We start from the raw sequence: 14,721 nt of genomic DNA, 5'->3' as shown, positions 1-14,721 counted from the left end.
CCTGATAAATTTTGATGGAAGTAGGCAATACCAACCTCTCCTGAAGTTCATCATTGTCATAAGACATGGAAAGCCCACACACAGAAAAGCATTGCTGTCATGAGACACGGAGAGTCCACTTACAATGACCAGCACTGACCTGTCCTTTCATATCTGGAGCAATGGGAATGGTAGGCCAGATGGTTGAGTAGATGCCAAAAAACACCAACCAGATCAGCATGCTTCCCCAGACAGCCAGATGACTGAACTGCAAAGAAAACACACGCTCAGGCAGGGCTTCTCTGCTGGCACGGAGAGCCACTGAACGCCATCGGCCACAGAATCCCTGTGTCCAAGCTGCCTTTCTTTATGGAAAGATTTCGACAACTCATCAGTTATTGGAGAGTTCCATCTTTCTAATTTTCTTGTCTCCAAATTTTGAATAATGAATTCAAGTAACCAGTGGCCCTGAACTCCTCTGAAGATGAAAGTGCTTTTGCTGCTACAGCTGACCTTCCTCCAGATCCATCCCATACTTTTGGCAGGCTCTCTCCATTCCTCACCAGTGTTTGCCCCAATTTGGAGTTGTATAAAACAAGGTCTCATTAATCTAGTAAGAGAGCACTGAACAGACCAAATGAACAAGATGTTTTTATTTATCATTTTGAGACTTTGATTGTTCTTTTCATTTTCCAAAGAACTTTTAAAAAATCTGGATATTAAAAAATCTGGAATAGATATCTTAACAACACCCTTTAAGAATCTACTGAGTTGTGAATTTTTTCTCCTTTGTCCTCTTAATGTGATGATCCTTGCCTTCTTGCCTTCTTCCACACTCCATAATCTCATTCATCAGCAAGTTCTGTTAGCTTTTTAAAAAAAGTACATCCAGAATCTGCGCCCTTCTCACCACCTCCTCCTCAAACATCCAGGCTAAGCCAGCATCACCTCTCACGTGGGTCAATTTCCCTTGTCCCTTAACAAATCCCCACTTCCACGTTAATCTCCCACCCCTCCCCCATTTTCTCAGCACAGAATTCGGAGCCTATTTAAATAGCAGTGACAGAAGACATGAAACATTGGTCATAATCCCCAAATGTTGGAAATAATCAAAGCGTCTAAAGTTGGGGATAACGATAGAAGTTAATACTCTTTAATCATGAACAAGAATCATATAGAAGTATATTTTAAGGTGTGGAAAATGTTCACGATATATTTTTAAGTGAAAAAGATTACAAAATATATGTTCTGTAATGCATTACCTTATTAAAAAATAAACACAGAGAACAAAGTTTGGAAGATGCTACAGCAAAGAGTTAACAGTAACTATCTTTTGGGGGTAAAATTAAGGAAATTATAATTCTCCTTTTTGTGGTTCTGTATTTTCTGTGTGTATTTTTTCTTTGACAAGGTGCATATGCATTTGAAATGAAATGACTGTTAATAGCTTAGATCTGTATTAAGTGTCAAGCAAATGCATCCTCAGGAAACTTTGGATTGCAAATTTGCCCTGATAAAGATCAAAACACAATTTTAAATATGCAAAACTTAAAATAAGATAGCTAGATATTGCACACTGTTTTCCCAAGGCTTAAAATGATTATCAAACCATAAAAAAATACCTATACTGGAGAGAAACAATTCTAGAGAAAACTTACTCTAGTCCAAGCTGTAGTTTCCAAACCAGCTTTCAGACAAACAGTCACAACGACATACTGTGAAAAGAAAGAGGAATTTGGGAAAACATATTATCCTCAGTGAGTTATTTTTACTTCCCAGGAAAAATCCCAAGGCTCCCCTCTAGAGGCACTGCCCCCCGGGCAGCTGTGCATGGAAAGTGCCATCTTGGGAGCTAATTCTCTAGGGGTTAGTTTTAGGACATATACAGGCAGGTTTACTTCAAGAAAAGCTCATTTTAGTGACTATCTTCTCACAAGTAATAGTTTCTTTTGCCCTTTTCTTAGCTCGGAGGCTTTGGGGAAAATGACCTCCCTCAGCACTGTTTTTTCACAGGAGATCTGAAATGGTCATTTGCAGAATGAGGAAATCTGTTAATCACTTGTCCAGAAATCTTGACTCTGCACGATCTTCTCTAAAAAATGAGGTAAGATTTCACAACCATTCTGAGCTTTAAGAAATCTATAACATACAGTTTAAAGATTTAAAACAAATAGTAATGAGGAAGGCCTCACATAAAGAATTTCCAGAGGCAGAACCTACACACAGGCCACTTAAGAACGGTTCAAGAAACAGAGAGAGAAACTTACCGTGTAAACAATATTTCCAACAAATAAGTAGTCTGTGGCATGACCATTGGCCAACACAGTATCTAAAAGACAAAGAAGTTACTTTTAACTTCTGGAGCAGAGCACTGAAATCTATTTTATTCAGAACATAAAAACAGAACTTTAGGAACGCTTATCAAAATACAAGGGAATTTCGAAAATTGCATCATCTGTGATTCTAATGCCTTCTCTTTCTAACTCTGAATTTTTTCCATCTTACATTTTCTGCAAATGAAGCAAATGAACAAAGTTAGCTTTCCAAGAAACCAAACAACCAAACACTTGATCTGCATTGAAATTTACTTTTTTATAAAGATTAAAATCTCCCTTTGTTGGGTTAAAAAAAAGGGATAGAATAAAAACATCTCAATCTCTTTATTAATGTCAGTATGAGTCCTTTTCCAAGTGTTCATTTACTACTCATTTTTAGTTTTTGCTAAATTGAAATTATAGGCCAATAAAAGAAGATGTCTACCGGAATACAAAATCAATTCATAATTATTGAACTCAGAATTTTGGAGGGTATTCACTACTCATGTTCTGAAATGCAACTACATGAACTTCTGGAGTCTATAAATTTGGGGAATGCAGACAATCCAATGAGAGACGTCTGGAAAATACAACTAGGATTTTGAAGCTTTAATTTTCAAGTCTTTTCCACTTTTTTCTTTGTTATGGATGACTATTACAACATATATAACAATCACTAAGGCAGCACTCTAATAGAATTGTCTAATTCATGTCAGCTAGCCTGCTGTGAAAAATCTGGTTTTTATCCGGAGGGGTCAAAGCCTGTTTTAAGATCAGGATGGTTTCTTTGGATGATACGGCCAATCTCCTTTTATTCTCTTTTATACTCAGATTTAGATCTGTGTCCTATAGGCCAAGTGTATAGGGATTTTTGTGTTCAAATTTCCAACCCAATAACTGCTATGCACACATATTTGGGCTCGCCAATTTATCCATGTGCTTGTTGAAGATTCCAACTCTTATTAAAGAATCAAGATCTGTTTAGTTTTCTGAAACACTGTAATGATCAAGTAGCTTCACAGGCACAATATGGAAATTGCGTGGCCCTGGATCCAGCTCCACGGCATGCCCTTTCTCCTGATTCTAGATAGGTAAATTTGTGGATGAGGAAAGATTAACCCACCAAGCAACATCATGGGCTGCATTAGGTACAGACCTAATCTGAGGGTTTCCTTCATCCCAGGAGAACAGAGAGAGATATGGCCACTGACTTAAAAAGGAATGACCTCAAAGCCTAGGGGAGAGGTGGTGGAGAGAGACTAGAAGCTTAGGCAGGACTTCAATAAAAGGAAGCAGAGAAAAAGTTCAAAAAGTAAGAGAGAGGCTAAATTAACCTCAAGAAAGCAACACATTGACGTATTAGCAAACAGTTCTTCAAAACTGGGGGGGTTCACTTTTCAGTAACTGGTCCTAAAATTGATAAACGCAACACTTTTAAAAGCATGCCTCAATCAAAAACACTTGAGATTAGACAGGAGACCATTCCTTTGATTCTAACAGAGATTATAGCCTTGAAAGGGGTAACATTATTCTGTCATTTACTCAACAAGTATTTATTTAAAGTCTACTTTATGCCAGGTACTACTATGGGAACCAGGGAGGCAAAGACCCTGTCTTCAGGAGCTCACATTTATAGTTGGGGAAGCAGAACATAAATACACAAACAGATACACAGTAAAATGTCAGGTGTAATAAACGCTACAAAGAAATATAAGGCAGGGTAATGGAATCGAGAGTGACAGGGGCTATTGTTTTAGATAGGGAGTTCAGAAAAAGTCTTTTTGGGAAGGTAACATTTGAGCAGATCTGAACAGTATGAGGGAATGAGTTACATGATTATCTAGAGCGAGATCATTCCAGGCAGAGAGAAGAGGAATTGCCAACAGTCTGAATATAGACAGCATTGGATAAGCTCAAAGACCATCACAAAGACCATTTTGGCTGGAAACACTGGGAGAGTGCTCAGTTACAGGGGCAAATTAACGTGGGCCATGGTGAGGAGTTTGGATTTCTTGGCTAATTGTGCTAGAAAACCACAGAAGGATTCTGAGCAGAGTGAAATGGTACGAGTTATGCTCTTAAGGGAATAGTCCAGCTTTTATGGAAGAATAAATCTTGGACAACCAAGAATGGAGTAATAAATGCAATGCCAGTTTGGAAATACATCCAGGAGGGCGATGCTGGTGGTGTGTAGAGCTGTGTCCAATGTGGTAGCCACTAGCTGCCGCAGTTGTTTATATTTAAATTAATCAAAATAAAACAAAAAATTTAGTTCTTGCCAAGTCCTGGGGAGGAGGGGGAAAATGAGGAGTTATTGCCTAATGTGTACAGAGTTTCAGTTTTGGGTGATGAAAAAATTTTGGAATAGATAATGGTGATGGCTGCACAACATTCTGAATGTAACTAATGCCTCTGAATAGCACACTTAAAATGGATCATAGAACTAAAACTACAAAACTTATTAAGATAAAACGGGGTAAATCTTCACGGCCTTATTTGGCAATGGTTTCTTAGATATGACAGCAAAAGCACAGTGACAAAAGAAAAAGATGGATCAGCTAGATTTCATCGAAATTAGAAACTTTGTGCTTCAAAGGACACCAGCAAGAAAGGGAAAAGACAACCTGCAGGATGGAGAAAGTACTTTCAAATATTTGATAAAGAACTTATACTTAGATATATAAAGAACTCTTACAACTCAACAATAAAAAGATAAATAACAATTTAAAAACAGCCAAAGGATATGAATAGACACTTTTCCGAAGAAGATGTACAAATGAGTGCATGCAGAGATGTTCAACATTAGCCATCAAGGAAATATAAAATCAAAACCACAATGAGATATCATTGAGCCACTAGGGCGGCTATAATAAAAAAGAGAGATAATAGGGGGCTGGCCCCGTGGCCGAGTGGTTAAGTTCGCGTGCTCCGCTGCAGGTGGCCCAGTGTTTTGTTAGTTCGAATCCTGGGCGCGGACATGGCACTGCTCATCAGACCACGCTGAGGCAGCGTCCCACATGCCACAACTAGAAGAACCCACAACGAAGAATACACAACTATGTACCAGGGGGCTTTGGGGAGAAAAAGGAAAAAATAAAAAAAATCTAAAAAAAAAAAAGAGAGATAATAATAAGAGGTGGCAAGTATGTGGTAAAATGATAACCCTCATATACTGCTGGTGGGAAAGTAAAATGATACAGCCACTTTGCAAAACTGTGAGGAAGTTCCTCAAAGGTTGTGTATAATTACCATATGACCCAGCAATTCCATTCCTAGGTACATACTCTAGAGAAATAAAAATATATGAATGAAACATAGAAAAACTTGTACATGAATGTTCACAGTAGCATTATTCACAACAGCCAAATGTCCATCAGCTAGTGAATGGATAAAATGTGGTATATCTATACAATAGAATATTAGTGAGTAATAAAGAGGAACAAAGTACTGATGTATGCTATAACATGGATGAACTTTGGAAATCTTACGCTAAGTGAAAGAAGCCAGTCACAAAAGGCCATATATTGTATGATTTTACTTGTATGAATGTTCAGAATAGGCAAATCTATAGAGACAGAAAATAGATTAGTGATTGCCAGGAGGTGACGATACTTCGGAGGAAATGAGGAGTGATTGCTAGTACGTACGGGCTTTCTTTTGGGGGCAATGAAAATGCTCAAACATTGATTAAGGAGATAGTTGCACAACTATGTGAATATATTAAAAACCATGGAATTGTACACTTTAAATGGATGAATTGTATCGTATGTAAATTATATATCAATAAAGCTGTTATTTAAAAAAATTCAGTTCCTCAGTCACACTTAGTCACATTTCAAATGCTTAATAGCCACATGTGGTTAGTACTATTGCATTGGACAGAACAGATACAGAACGTCTCCATCATCACAGAAAGTTCTGTTGGACAATCTATTCTAGGCCATAGTGGTTATTTTGGAGGTGGAAACAGGTGATAGAAACTGGCACATATTTTGAAGGTAGAGATGATAGCATTTGTTTATGATTTGGATGTGGGGTGGAAAAGAACGTGAGGAATCAAGGGTAATTTCAAGGTTTTTTTCCCCGAGTAATTAGGGAAACAGTGGTATCATTTACTTGAGATGGAGAACACTGGTTCTGGTCACATTAATCCAGGAATAGTTAGGAAAAGAGTAGCGCAGGAAAACTTGGTAAGAAGTGATCAATATGTTAAATCCATGAAGGAAGAACAGATAAAGTGTGATGCTATTCAGAACGGAAACAAAAGGATATTTAGAAGTGTGAGGTGGAGAGAAGGAGTTGGGTTACTAGAAAAAACCCCAGGAATGAGTGAGAAGCCCTTGTTCCAGCCCTGCTCTCCTCTTCCAGCTCTGCCACTATTTAGACTTCTAAAATTTTAGGTTCTGAGTCCCAGTTTCCACATCGATAAAAGGGGTTTTCCTATCAGATGCAGAGGATGATGATTCAATTATCACTATGGTTCCTTTCAGACAGACAATTCCAAGATTCTAAGGTCCACATTCTTAGGTGCTCAATCAGCTCAAGGTATTTAATGGGAGAAACTTGAGATCTTCGGATCTTCCTCCCATTTGATTGAGCTTAGGATGTAGTTCCCAGTCTCAGCCCCATCCCACGTGTTCGTGAACGGAGGACAGGCACTTTAATTGAGAAGAGCAGTGGTCTGAGTGCCCTGAAGTTCATTCGGCTCTAACGGGGTCTAGAGAAAACTCTAATCAGATGGAAGAGTTGGAAGAGGTGGGAGACTAAGCTGAAAATCAAAGTTTACAATTTGATTTGACAACTTTTTGAGTTTCCTTTTAAAGCCAATATTTCAAATCTTGGTTGATTCATATACCAAAAGAAATAAATATACAAAGCATTTGTCTAATATGGAGGGTTTAGAATGTGTTTCATATTTTATGGATGTACACAAAATAAACAGAAAATTGTTAGACAACATAAATTCCACATCGAAAATAGATAACATGTTACTCACTACATGACAGGCACTGCTCTAACCACTTTCCATACATTAGTGTACTCACTAACATGCAAAATTCTCTAAGACATATAAAACTAATACATGTAATATTCCGGTAGGACTCCAAGCCCCCAGAGTTGAAGAGTATGAAGAGTCTTCATGTCAATCCAGATGATATGCAATAGTAGTATTATCTGCATATTTCAGAGGAGGAAACTGGGGCAGCAAAGAGAAGTTAAATCGTATGCAAAAGGTCACGCAGTTAGTAAGAAACTGTAAATGTTGTAAATGAGTTTGTTTTCATTGAGTTAGAAAAATGATCTCTAAAGAATAAAAGGGGAAACAACTTCAAGAGGAAAAATAATTAGATTAGGAAGTACTCTTTTGAAATACCAACACCTAACGGGAAAGAACTTTCTCGGAGAGAACTAAAGTGGACAGAAAGTTAGATTGATGTGACAGAAATTCTGTACCACAGAAGGAAATATACATAAAAAGTGCACAAATCCGGGGAGCAGCAGGAAGCCCCTGAGACCTGAGCTTTTATTCTGAGTTAACGTGGGCATTTCATCAGTCCAGAGTTTCTCAACCTCACCACTACTGACATTTTTCCAGATAATTCTTTGATGTGGGGGACTGTCCTGTGCATTGTAGGATGTCTGGCACCATCCTTGGCCCCTACCCACTAGAGGTCAGTAGTACCCACACCCTGGATGTGACAACTAAAAATGTCTCCAGACATTGCCAAATATTCCCTGGGGGCGAAATCACCCAGTCTGCGAACCACAGCACTCGAGGAAAGAAAAAAGACTAGCTGGAAGAAGTACAGAGAACACATCCTGACGTAAGAGCGCCTCATGTATGAAGAGAGCCCCGTTCTCTCCAGTCAGGCTAAGACTGCAGGAGAGCATGTGGTGGGACCTAAGTGTTTACACGACCAGCACCGAGAAACAGCGAGAGGCTTTAGCACAAAGTGATGCAATTCACAACGCTTGATGGCCTTTAAAAGGGGGCAAACTCTTTGATTATCTATGGGACTGAGAGCTCACTTAAAGCGAAGAGAGCACCTCATGGAGACCCTTAAGACTATGAACATTAGACTGGGGACGCGGCACGGACAGAAGAAATAGACAGGGAAACCTAAAGGACATTTCCAACTGTAGCTCCTAGAGCTTTATAATGGATTGATTTTTAACTTGTGATGATAGTAAAATGCTACTGGCATCACAAAAAATGTTTACACTTGAGGTAATTTGAATACACTGAAAGCAACTATTTGTGAAGACAGGATAAACCTAATATTTCAGTTCATCATTTTGGAAGGGTAACTCAACATTGCGTTTCAGTTTTCTGCATAGGAAAGAGTATCTCCTGCCCCAGTCAAAACTAATACCATCTGGAAATAATTTATTCCTTGGAGCAGAAACTCCCAAACCAACTTGAGATTCTGGGACATGCCAAGAGCCTCTGAAGATAAAGCATCCTCTAAACAAGTCACCATCATCTCTCTGCACACTGTGCTGGGGAAATTCCCATGCAATAGCTTTTCTCTTACAGGTTATATGTCAACTGTTTTAAAGGCAAATGCCTGTGGGCATCATTCCTTGTTAAAACTTGCCAGTAACATACCCCTGAAGAACAGAGCAGACTTCCTAAGAAATCGTTGGAGGATGAACACATTAATAAGCTACAGCTTGCTGAGAATTTGAGGCTAGAAAAGCCCATTTCGATTGTCCAGTTTATTCCTGAAGCATGTTGCTGACAAATTATTTCTTCCCACTTTGCTTAATCTTAGAACTGGTGTGATTCCATTACCGTACTCAAGAAAACATCTTTCCTGTAATATGGCTGTTTTTATTTTAGTTAGATATTTAGAATCTCAGCTGATTTTTTTTTGATAGGGGAAAAATAATCCCCAAACCAAGGTGAGTAGTTGGGCTCCCCAGGCCAACCTTCAGAACGTTATTTAAACTCCCTCTGTGTAGACAATAGTAAGAACAGTAGTTCAAAGCAGGATGGGGTAGTGTAGATGGATCTTTGGGAGGAAGGGGGCAGTGAGAGGGGAAAGGACAATTCAGGCATTAAAGAGCAGTCCACAGAGGCAAGGAGGTAGACACCTGCCCCGTCAGGACGGAACGGTGAGCTGCAGGAGGTGGGGGTGGGACCACGGTGGTTTGTGCCAGACCTGAGGTCAGCAGCAGCCAAACCATGCAAGGCTTTAAAAAGGTCCCTATAAAAGAGCTCCATCACAAGTGCATGTGGAGAGATGTGATCTCACCAAAGCTTTGTTTTCCCACCTTACCCAGCAGGCTGCTGAGCACTTTCCCAACAGAAACCCATCATTAGCACACAAAGGCGTAACGGAGCAAGGGGAGAGGTAAGAAGGATTAAGCTGCCTATTGCATCACAACAGCTGGCCTTTAACTGAACGATCTGAGTTCAGTTAGCCTTTTGCAAATCAAGATCAGATTCATCCAGATGAGAGCTGAAATGAGAAAGGAGGGTGTAGCCTGTCCCAAAAGTCCAGGGGAGGATTTCCACACAGTAAAGAACCTGAAAGAGCAGGAAAAATTCCCCATCTGCTTTGTTTGATAAAACACTGAGTCACATTTAGAATGATCTGACTGTGGCTACATATGATGTAAAACCTAATATAATGATGGTGTGCCTACTATACATCCAAAGTGCTACAAAATGACAGAGCTAGAAACACTGTCCTGAACAGCCAGCGCATTCTCCTAGAGGCCAATATAATGCTATGGCTTCAGAATCCACCGACCCACAGCAGCAGATCAGCCTGTTCTTGCAGACTTAGATTATCTGCAAAATCTGGTTGGATTCAGGGACCAACATAAAGCAGGATTAGCCAAATGCGGTTTAGAAACACAGTCACTAAAACAGACTATGGTGAACAACTGAGACAAAACCAAATGGGCCCTCCACATTAGTAATGGCAGCCCAAAAATGTTATATGCAAAAACCTCTTTGAAAGTATCTGTGGGAAAACCCACAATTTGTAAGAAACGTATGTCTCATTCTCTAAACAGAATGATGAATGATCAAGGAACTTACTTTACAATATTCCAAAGGGCTAGGCTGATGACATTTCATAAAGAAGCCATTTCAATTAAATGCTTGTTAAAAACATTACCTCATTATCCAGCGAAACCACAAAAATGTATTCAGAAATGGCTCTGACAAAAAGCAAAATCTGAAGACAAAGTTACAGCATAGTACTGTACGGTCAGGAAAGACAGGGTTTAATAATCAAGAAAACAGATGGGGTGCATCTAGATGTGTATCTTTAATGTAGTAAGAAGCCATGGAACACCTGAATTGAACACCACAGGCACCTCACTCCACAGGGAGGTTAGGGTGGAAGTGGCACCATTCCCTTGACATCAAGGCATTTGCCAAGAATTTTGGTTGGAGAGCAGATGCCAAGTTTCTCCTGCTTTCTCTCTCCCACACTTTTGCTTCAGGAACTTTCAGCAGCAGTAGTTCAGAGCAGAAAATTCTGATCCAGAATATTACCAAGGTCTCTTTTCCCCACCTCACTCTCTGGGCCTCTGAAGACTCCAGAGGCTCAGACAAGCTACGCTGCCAACCAGCTACTATGAGAGTAATATCAAGAGGGAAAATGTATTCCAAGTTTCAAATAACTAGTTTACAAATAAGCTCTTAGAACTCAACCTGCTCAAATGCCTGTACTGTAATTCAAACTATTCTCTCTGCTTCCAACACGATGTATTCATGAAGAGAAAATTTATTTTTTCCTTTCTCCATAAAGAGTGGTATAAAATCCTGGAGAGAGTTTATAAAAGGTAGAGTTTATACAAGTGTTAGTGATTATAATTGCATTCACAACCAGTCCTGGGTTAAGTTCCTGGTTATATAAGCCTCTTGCTGGATTTTCTCCTTTCTACTCCCATTTCTGACGGATAAAGTTAAGGATATGAAACTCAAATTTCAATCTTTTTCTTTTTTCACTTTTGTTTACTAAAAATAGATTGCAAAAAGAAAGTAAAAATGACAGAAAGTAAACTTGGCCAATGTCAAACAGCCACCTAGTGAGACCACAGACTCCTTTCTTATTTTTGGGTGCACAGCTAAATGATATTCCCCAGCCCTGTGTACCCAGGTGGGGCCCCGTGACTAGTTCTTGCCAATCAGACATGAGCCAAAGACATGGACCGATTCCTGCCAGAAATGGTTAAGAGCAAGCAATCCTTCTCCCAGCTCTCTCCCCTCCTAGTGTTCAGGCTATGGGTGAACTCAGGGGCCTATGTACTAAACGGAGCCCTGCTGTATGAAATGGACCCAGGGTGTGTTTTAATCAAGTATGGTAAGATACACAGACATGGGAATGACTGTCATGAAGCAAGAAGTTTATGCTCACAGATCCCTGGAAACAGGAGAAGTGGGACGTTATGCAGGACCACAAAGAGAAGCAGCAGGGTCAGCCAGGAGGCAGAAGAGGAGAGGAGAGAGCATGGCCCAGAGCCTTTATTGGGTTTTCACGGGACAGAGTGGGCAAGGCAGGGTAGGGATGCTGTGTGAGCTTAGGATTGGATAGTTTGAATAATTCCAACAGGCTCTGGGTTATAGGGTGATCCCTAGTTATCTGGTACCTGGCCTCAGGGTGATTTAGGGCACGGGGGATATTGGCTTAGTGTGTGAGAGTTTGATGAAGGAGATGGTTGGGGGTGTGGCTCTAGACTGGTTGGTCTTTATATCAAAGACAAGCTTGCAGCAGGGTTGTTTGCTCTCTCTAGGCATTAGCTAGCCCTGGGAGGGGCAGTCTCTCCAGGATCAGGACTCAAATGCCAGAGCATCAGAATAAGAAAATAGTCAGTACACTCACCAACAATGCATTACTCCCTTTGATGGGGTCATGAGCAAGAAATACGCCTTCACTGGGTTAAGCCCTGAGATTTGGGGTCGTTTATTGCAACAGCTATTCCCACCTTGGCTAGTACACTGTGATTCGACTTCCTGATAAAGTCATAAGGGTGAAATTTGGGGACTCTGGCTTGCATTTCTTACAACATTAAACCAAACCCTACTGTTTAAAATACATTTAACATAGAGTCTACTAAAAGAGACATTGAAACATACAAAATATTTAACTGAATGAAAACAGTGGCCCTACCAACCCAATCTGTGTTTCCAGAGAACAAGGCTACAGAGAATAAGGCAGAGCAGCAGCAGAGCTTCACCTTGCCAGCTCAGTGTGCGTGAAACAAACTGAAACGGGGAAAAACAGTTTGAATTTGAAAACCTGGTTTTATTTTAAGTGTATTACAACAATGGAGTTGGTAACCAGTTATTTAGATTTATAAGCTGTAGTTTCATTTGTGTAAATCTACAAAGCTTCCAGAGTGTTGTGTCTTTCCAGTTTTTAGCGACCAAGTTCCATTTCCTTGATTCATATGCTTCGGGGTTTTATGAATGTCCTCCACGCCACCCTGTCCTCTCAGCAGGAGCTTCCAGATGGCAGAGGCCCCGTGGAGGTACTATTCCCATTTTCTGTCCCATTTAGCATTTAATGTTTATCTCTGGATCTTTTTCATTTATTTTAGATCTTTTAAAATCTGTACACAGTATGGTCAGCGACTTTTAAAGGGGAACAAAATGTTGGCTTATTGTTTCACATACCTTATTTTAAAATACAGTATTTTGTTGGTAAACTACGTAACTGCAACAGCACACTCTCCTAACAGGTGCAGGACATAGAACAATCAGGCAGATCAGGGAAGTATTAACTGATGCAGTACTGGGTCCTTCCAGCTCTCCCTCCTAAGTAGGCAGCTCTTTAATCCACCCACTGCTGCTGTCACTACCCCAGACCACGCACCAGCCAACCAACTGGACTCAACAATCATCCTCGCCAGTGTGGTTACATTAAAATAAATCAGATACATGGCTCTCTGCTTATAACTTATCAATGGCTTCCACTAAACTTACACTACAAAAGGCTCGCTACTCCCAAAAGGCCCGGAAAGGTCTGATCTCTTTGTCTCCATCCTTATAATCACAAGGCAATCTGTGTCTTACAACCTTGGCCCCTGATCCTCCATCCACATATGCCTTCATTCACTTGGAATCACACCCTCTCACTCCACGCTATTCCCACAACCTGAAACCCTTTCTTCTCTACTCTTTACCTAGCTCACTCCTACTCACCTTCAACTCTGTTGTCACATCCTCCAGGAAGCAATTCTTAAAGCCAGGACCAGGTTAGCTTTTCTCAGAATACATTCTATTTGACCGTGACCGTCCTCTTTCGTAACACTTCTTGTTCCATCCTGCCTTCTCTAGGTGTAAGTGCCGTGAGGGCAAGGACTTGCCTGTTCTGTACACTACTGCATGCCCGGAAACCAGGACTGGTCCAGCAGAGGGAACATACTTGTTTATCTTTTTTCTCTTTAATGAATGAGTTTAAGAAGTTCAATCTCAGAGAACAATGGCAGTCTTGCCCAAACTTAGCTTAATATGAAACGATGCAAGTCATCAGGATTTACATGATATAAAATAGCCAGATTTACAGTAACAGGTATAGGTCATAAGTAGTTCAAGCTAAAATGACCCAATAATGCCACAGGCAGAGAGAAGCACGCTACGTTTCATTCTATATACGTACACTATTATTTCAGTTTATAAAAAAGCCTGATCTTACAGTAGTACATTTATTAAAAAGTATAAAATAGCCTTCTCCAAAAATGTTGAAAGACTCTGTTGCTTAATCAGTAAAAATACAATAAGTATCCATACGGTATTTTTTTCTTCTGAAAAGGGGTGGGAATGGTTTCCAGGGTGTGGTCTGTGAGGCATTGAGAACAAATTTTTTTAGAAATTTTTCTCTGCTGGTAAGTATATTTTCTTTCCCATCACCTCCCTCTTAAAATGCATCAAGAAAAATCTGAAAATTTCCTTTATTAAAATCAAAACTGATTTTACGTCCTTTTGCCAATAACCACATTCCACTTCAAGGAGGGTTGCTCAAATATGCAGACTAGATAGACCAGTGGAAAACCTGAGTGTGGCCTGACACCAAGGCTCTTGATGAATTTCAGTCCCTGCAAAGGTGACATCTCTAGTTTTAACCTAGAGTCATCTTTCAGATCAAAGGGTGGGAGCTGCAGGCAGGCCATGGGAGTAAGCATAAGGTTGTGATGGTTGGAAGAAATCTGATTTACTGAACTGCTTGAGTGGAAAAATTTATTTTGAAACTTGAAATGAATCATCACAAACTCCATCAGCAAAGGAGAGCTTTGAAAAGTCTATCCAAAAGCACTCAAAAATAAGCAAAGCAAAATTCTTGGAAGCTTTCTAAGGAATGAACAACGTGCTCACACCTTCTCAAAAATATTTCTCCCCAAGAATTATATGCCTACAGTGAATAGCACTGATCTTGTACCTAAGCCTCTCTCTGTGGAGAGTGGA

General features: G+C 40.0%; 1 protein-coding gene across 11 annotated transcripts in view; it reads right to left on the bottom strand.

Annotated features, from left to right (window-relative positions):
• Positions 1 to 14,721, bottom strand: part of ATP8A2 (ATPase phospholipid transporting 8A2) — a 591,936-nt gene that overhangs the window by 151,681 nt on the left and 425,534 nt on the right. For all 11 annotated transcript variants that reach the window (XM_070578675.1, XM_070578681.1, XM_070578680.1 and 8 more), the window contains 3 exons: positions 2,247 to 2,308; positions 1,638 to 1,694; positions 140 to 247 (listed from right to left, as the gene is read on the bottom strand). In XM_070578675.1, the coding sequence (XP_070434776.1) occupies positions 140 to 247; positions 1,638 to 1,694; positions 2,247 to 2,308 (227 nt within the window). The remainder of the gene's footprint in view (positions 1 to 139; positions 248 to 1,637; positions 1,695 to 2,246; positions 2,309 to 14,721) is intronic.

Source organism: Equus przewalskii, chromosome 16 (assembly GCF_037783145.1).
Source record: "Equus przewalskii isolate Varuska chromosome 16, EquPr2, whole genome shotgun sequence".
Lineage (NCBI taxonomy): Eukaryota > Metazoa > Chordata > Mammalia > Perissodactyla > Equidae > Equus > Equus przewalskii.
This window is presented reverse-complemented; position numbering and strand designations above follow the sequence as displayed.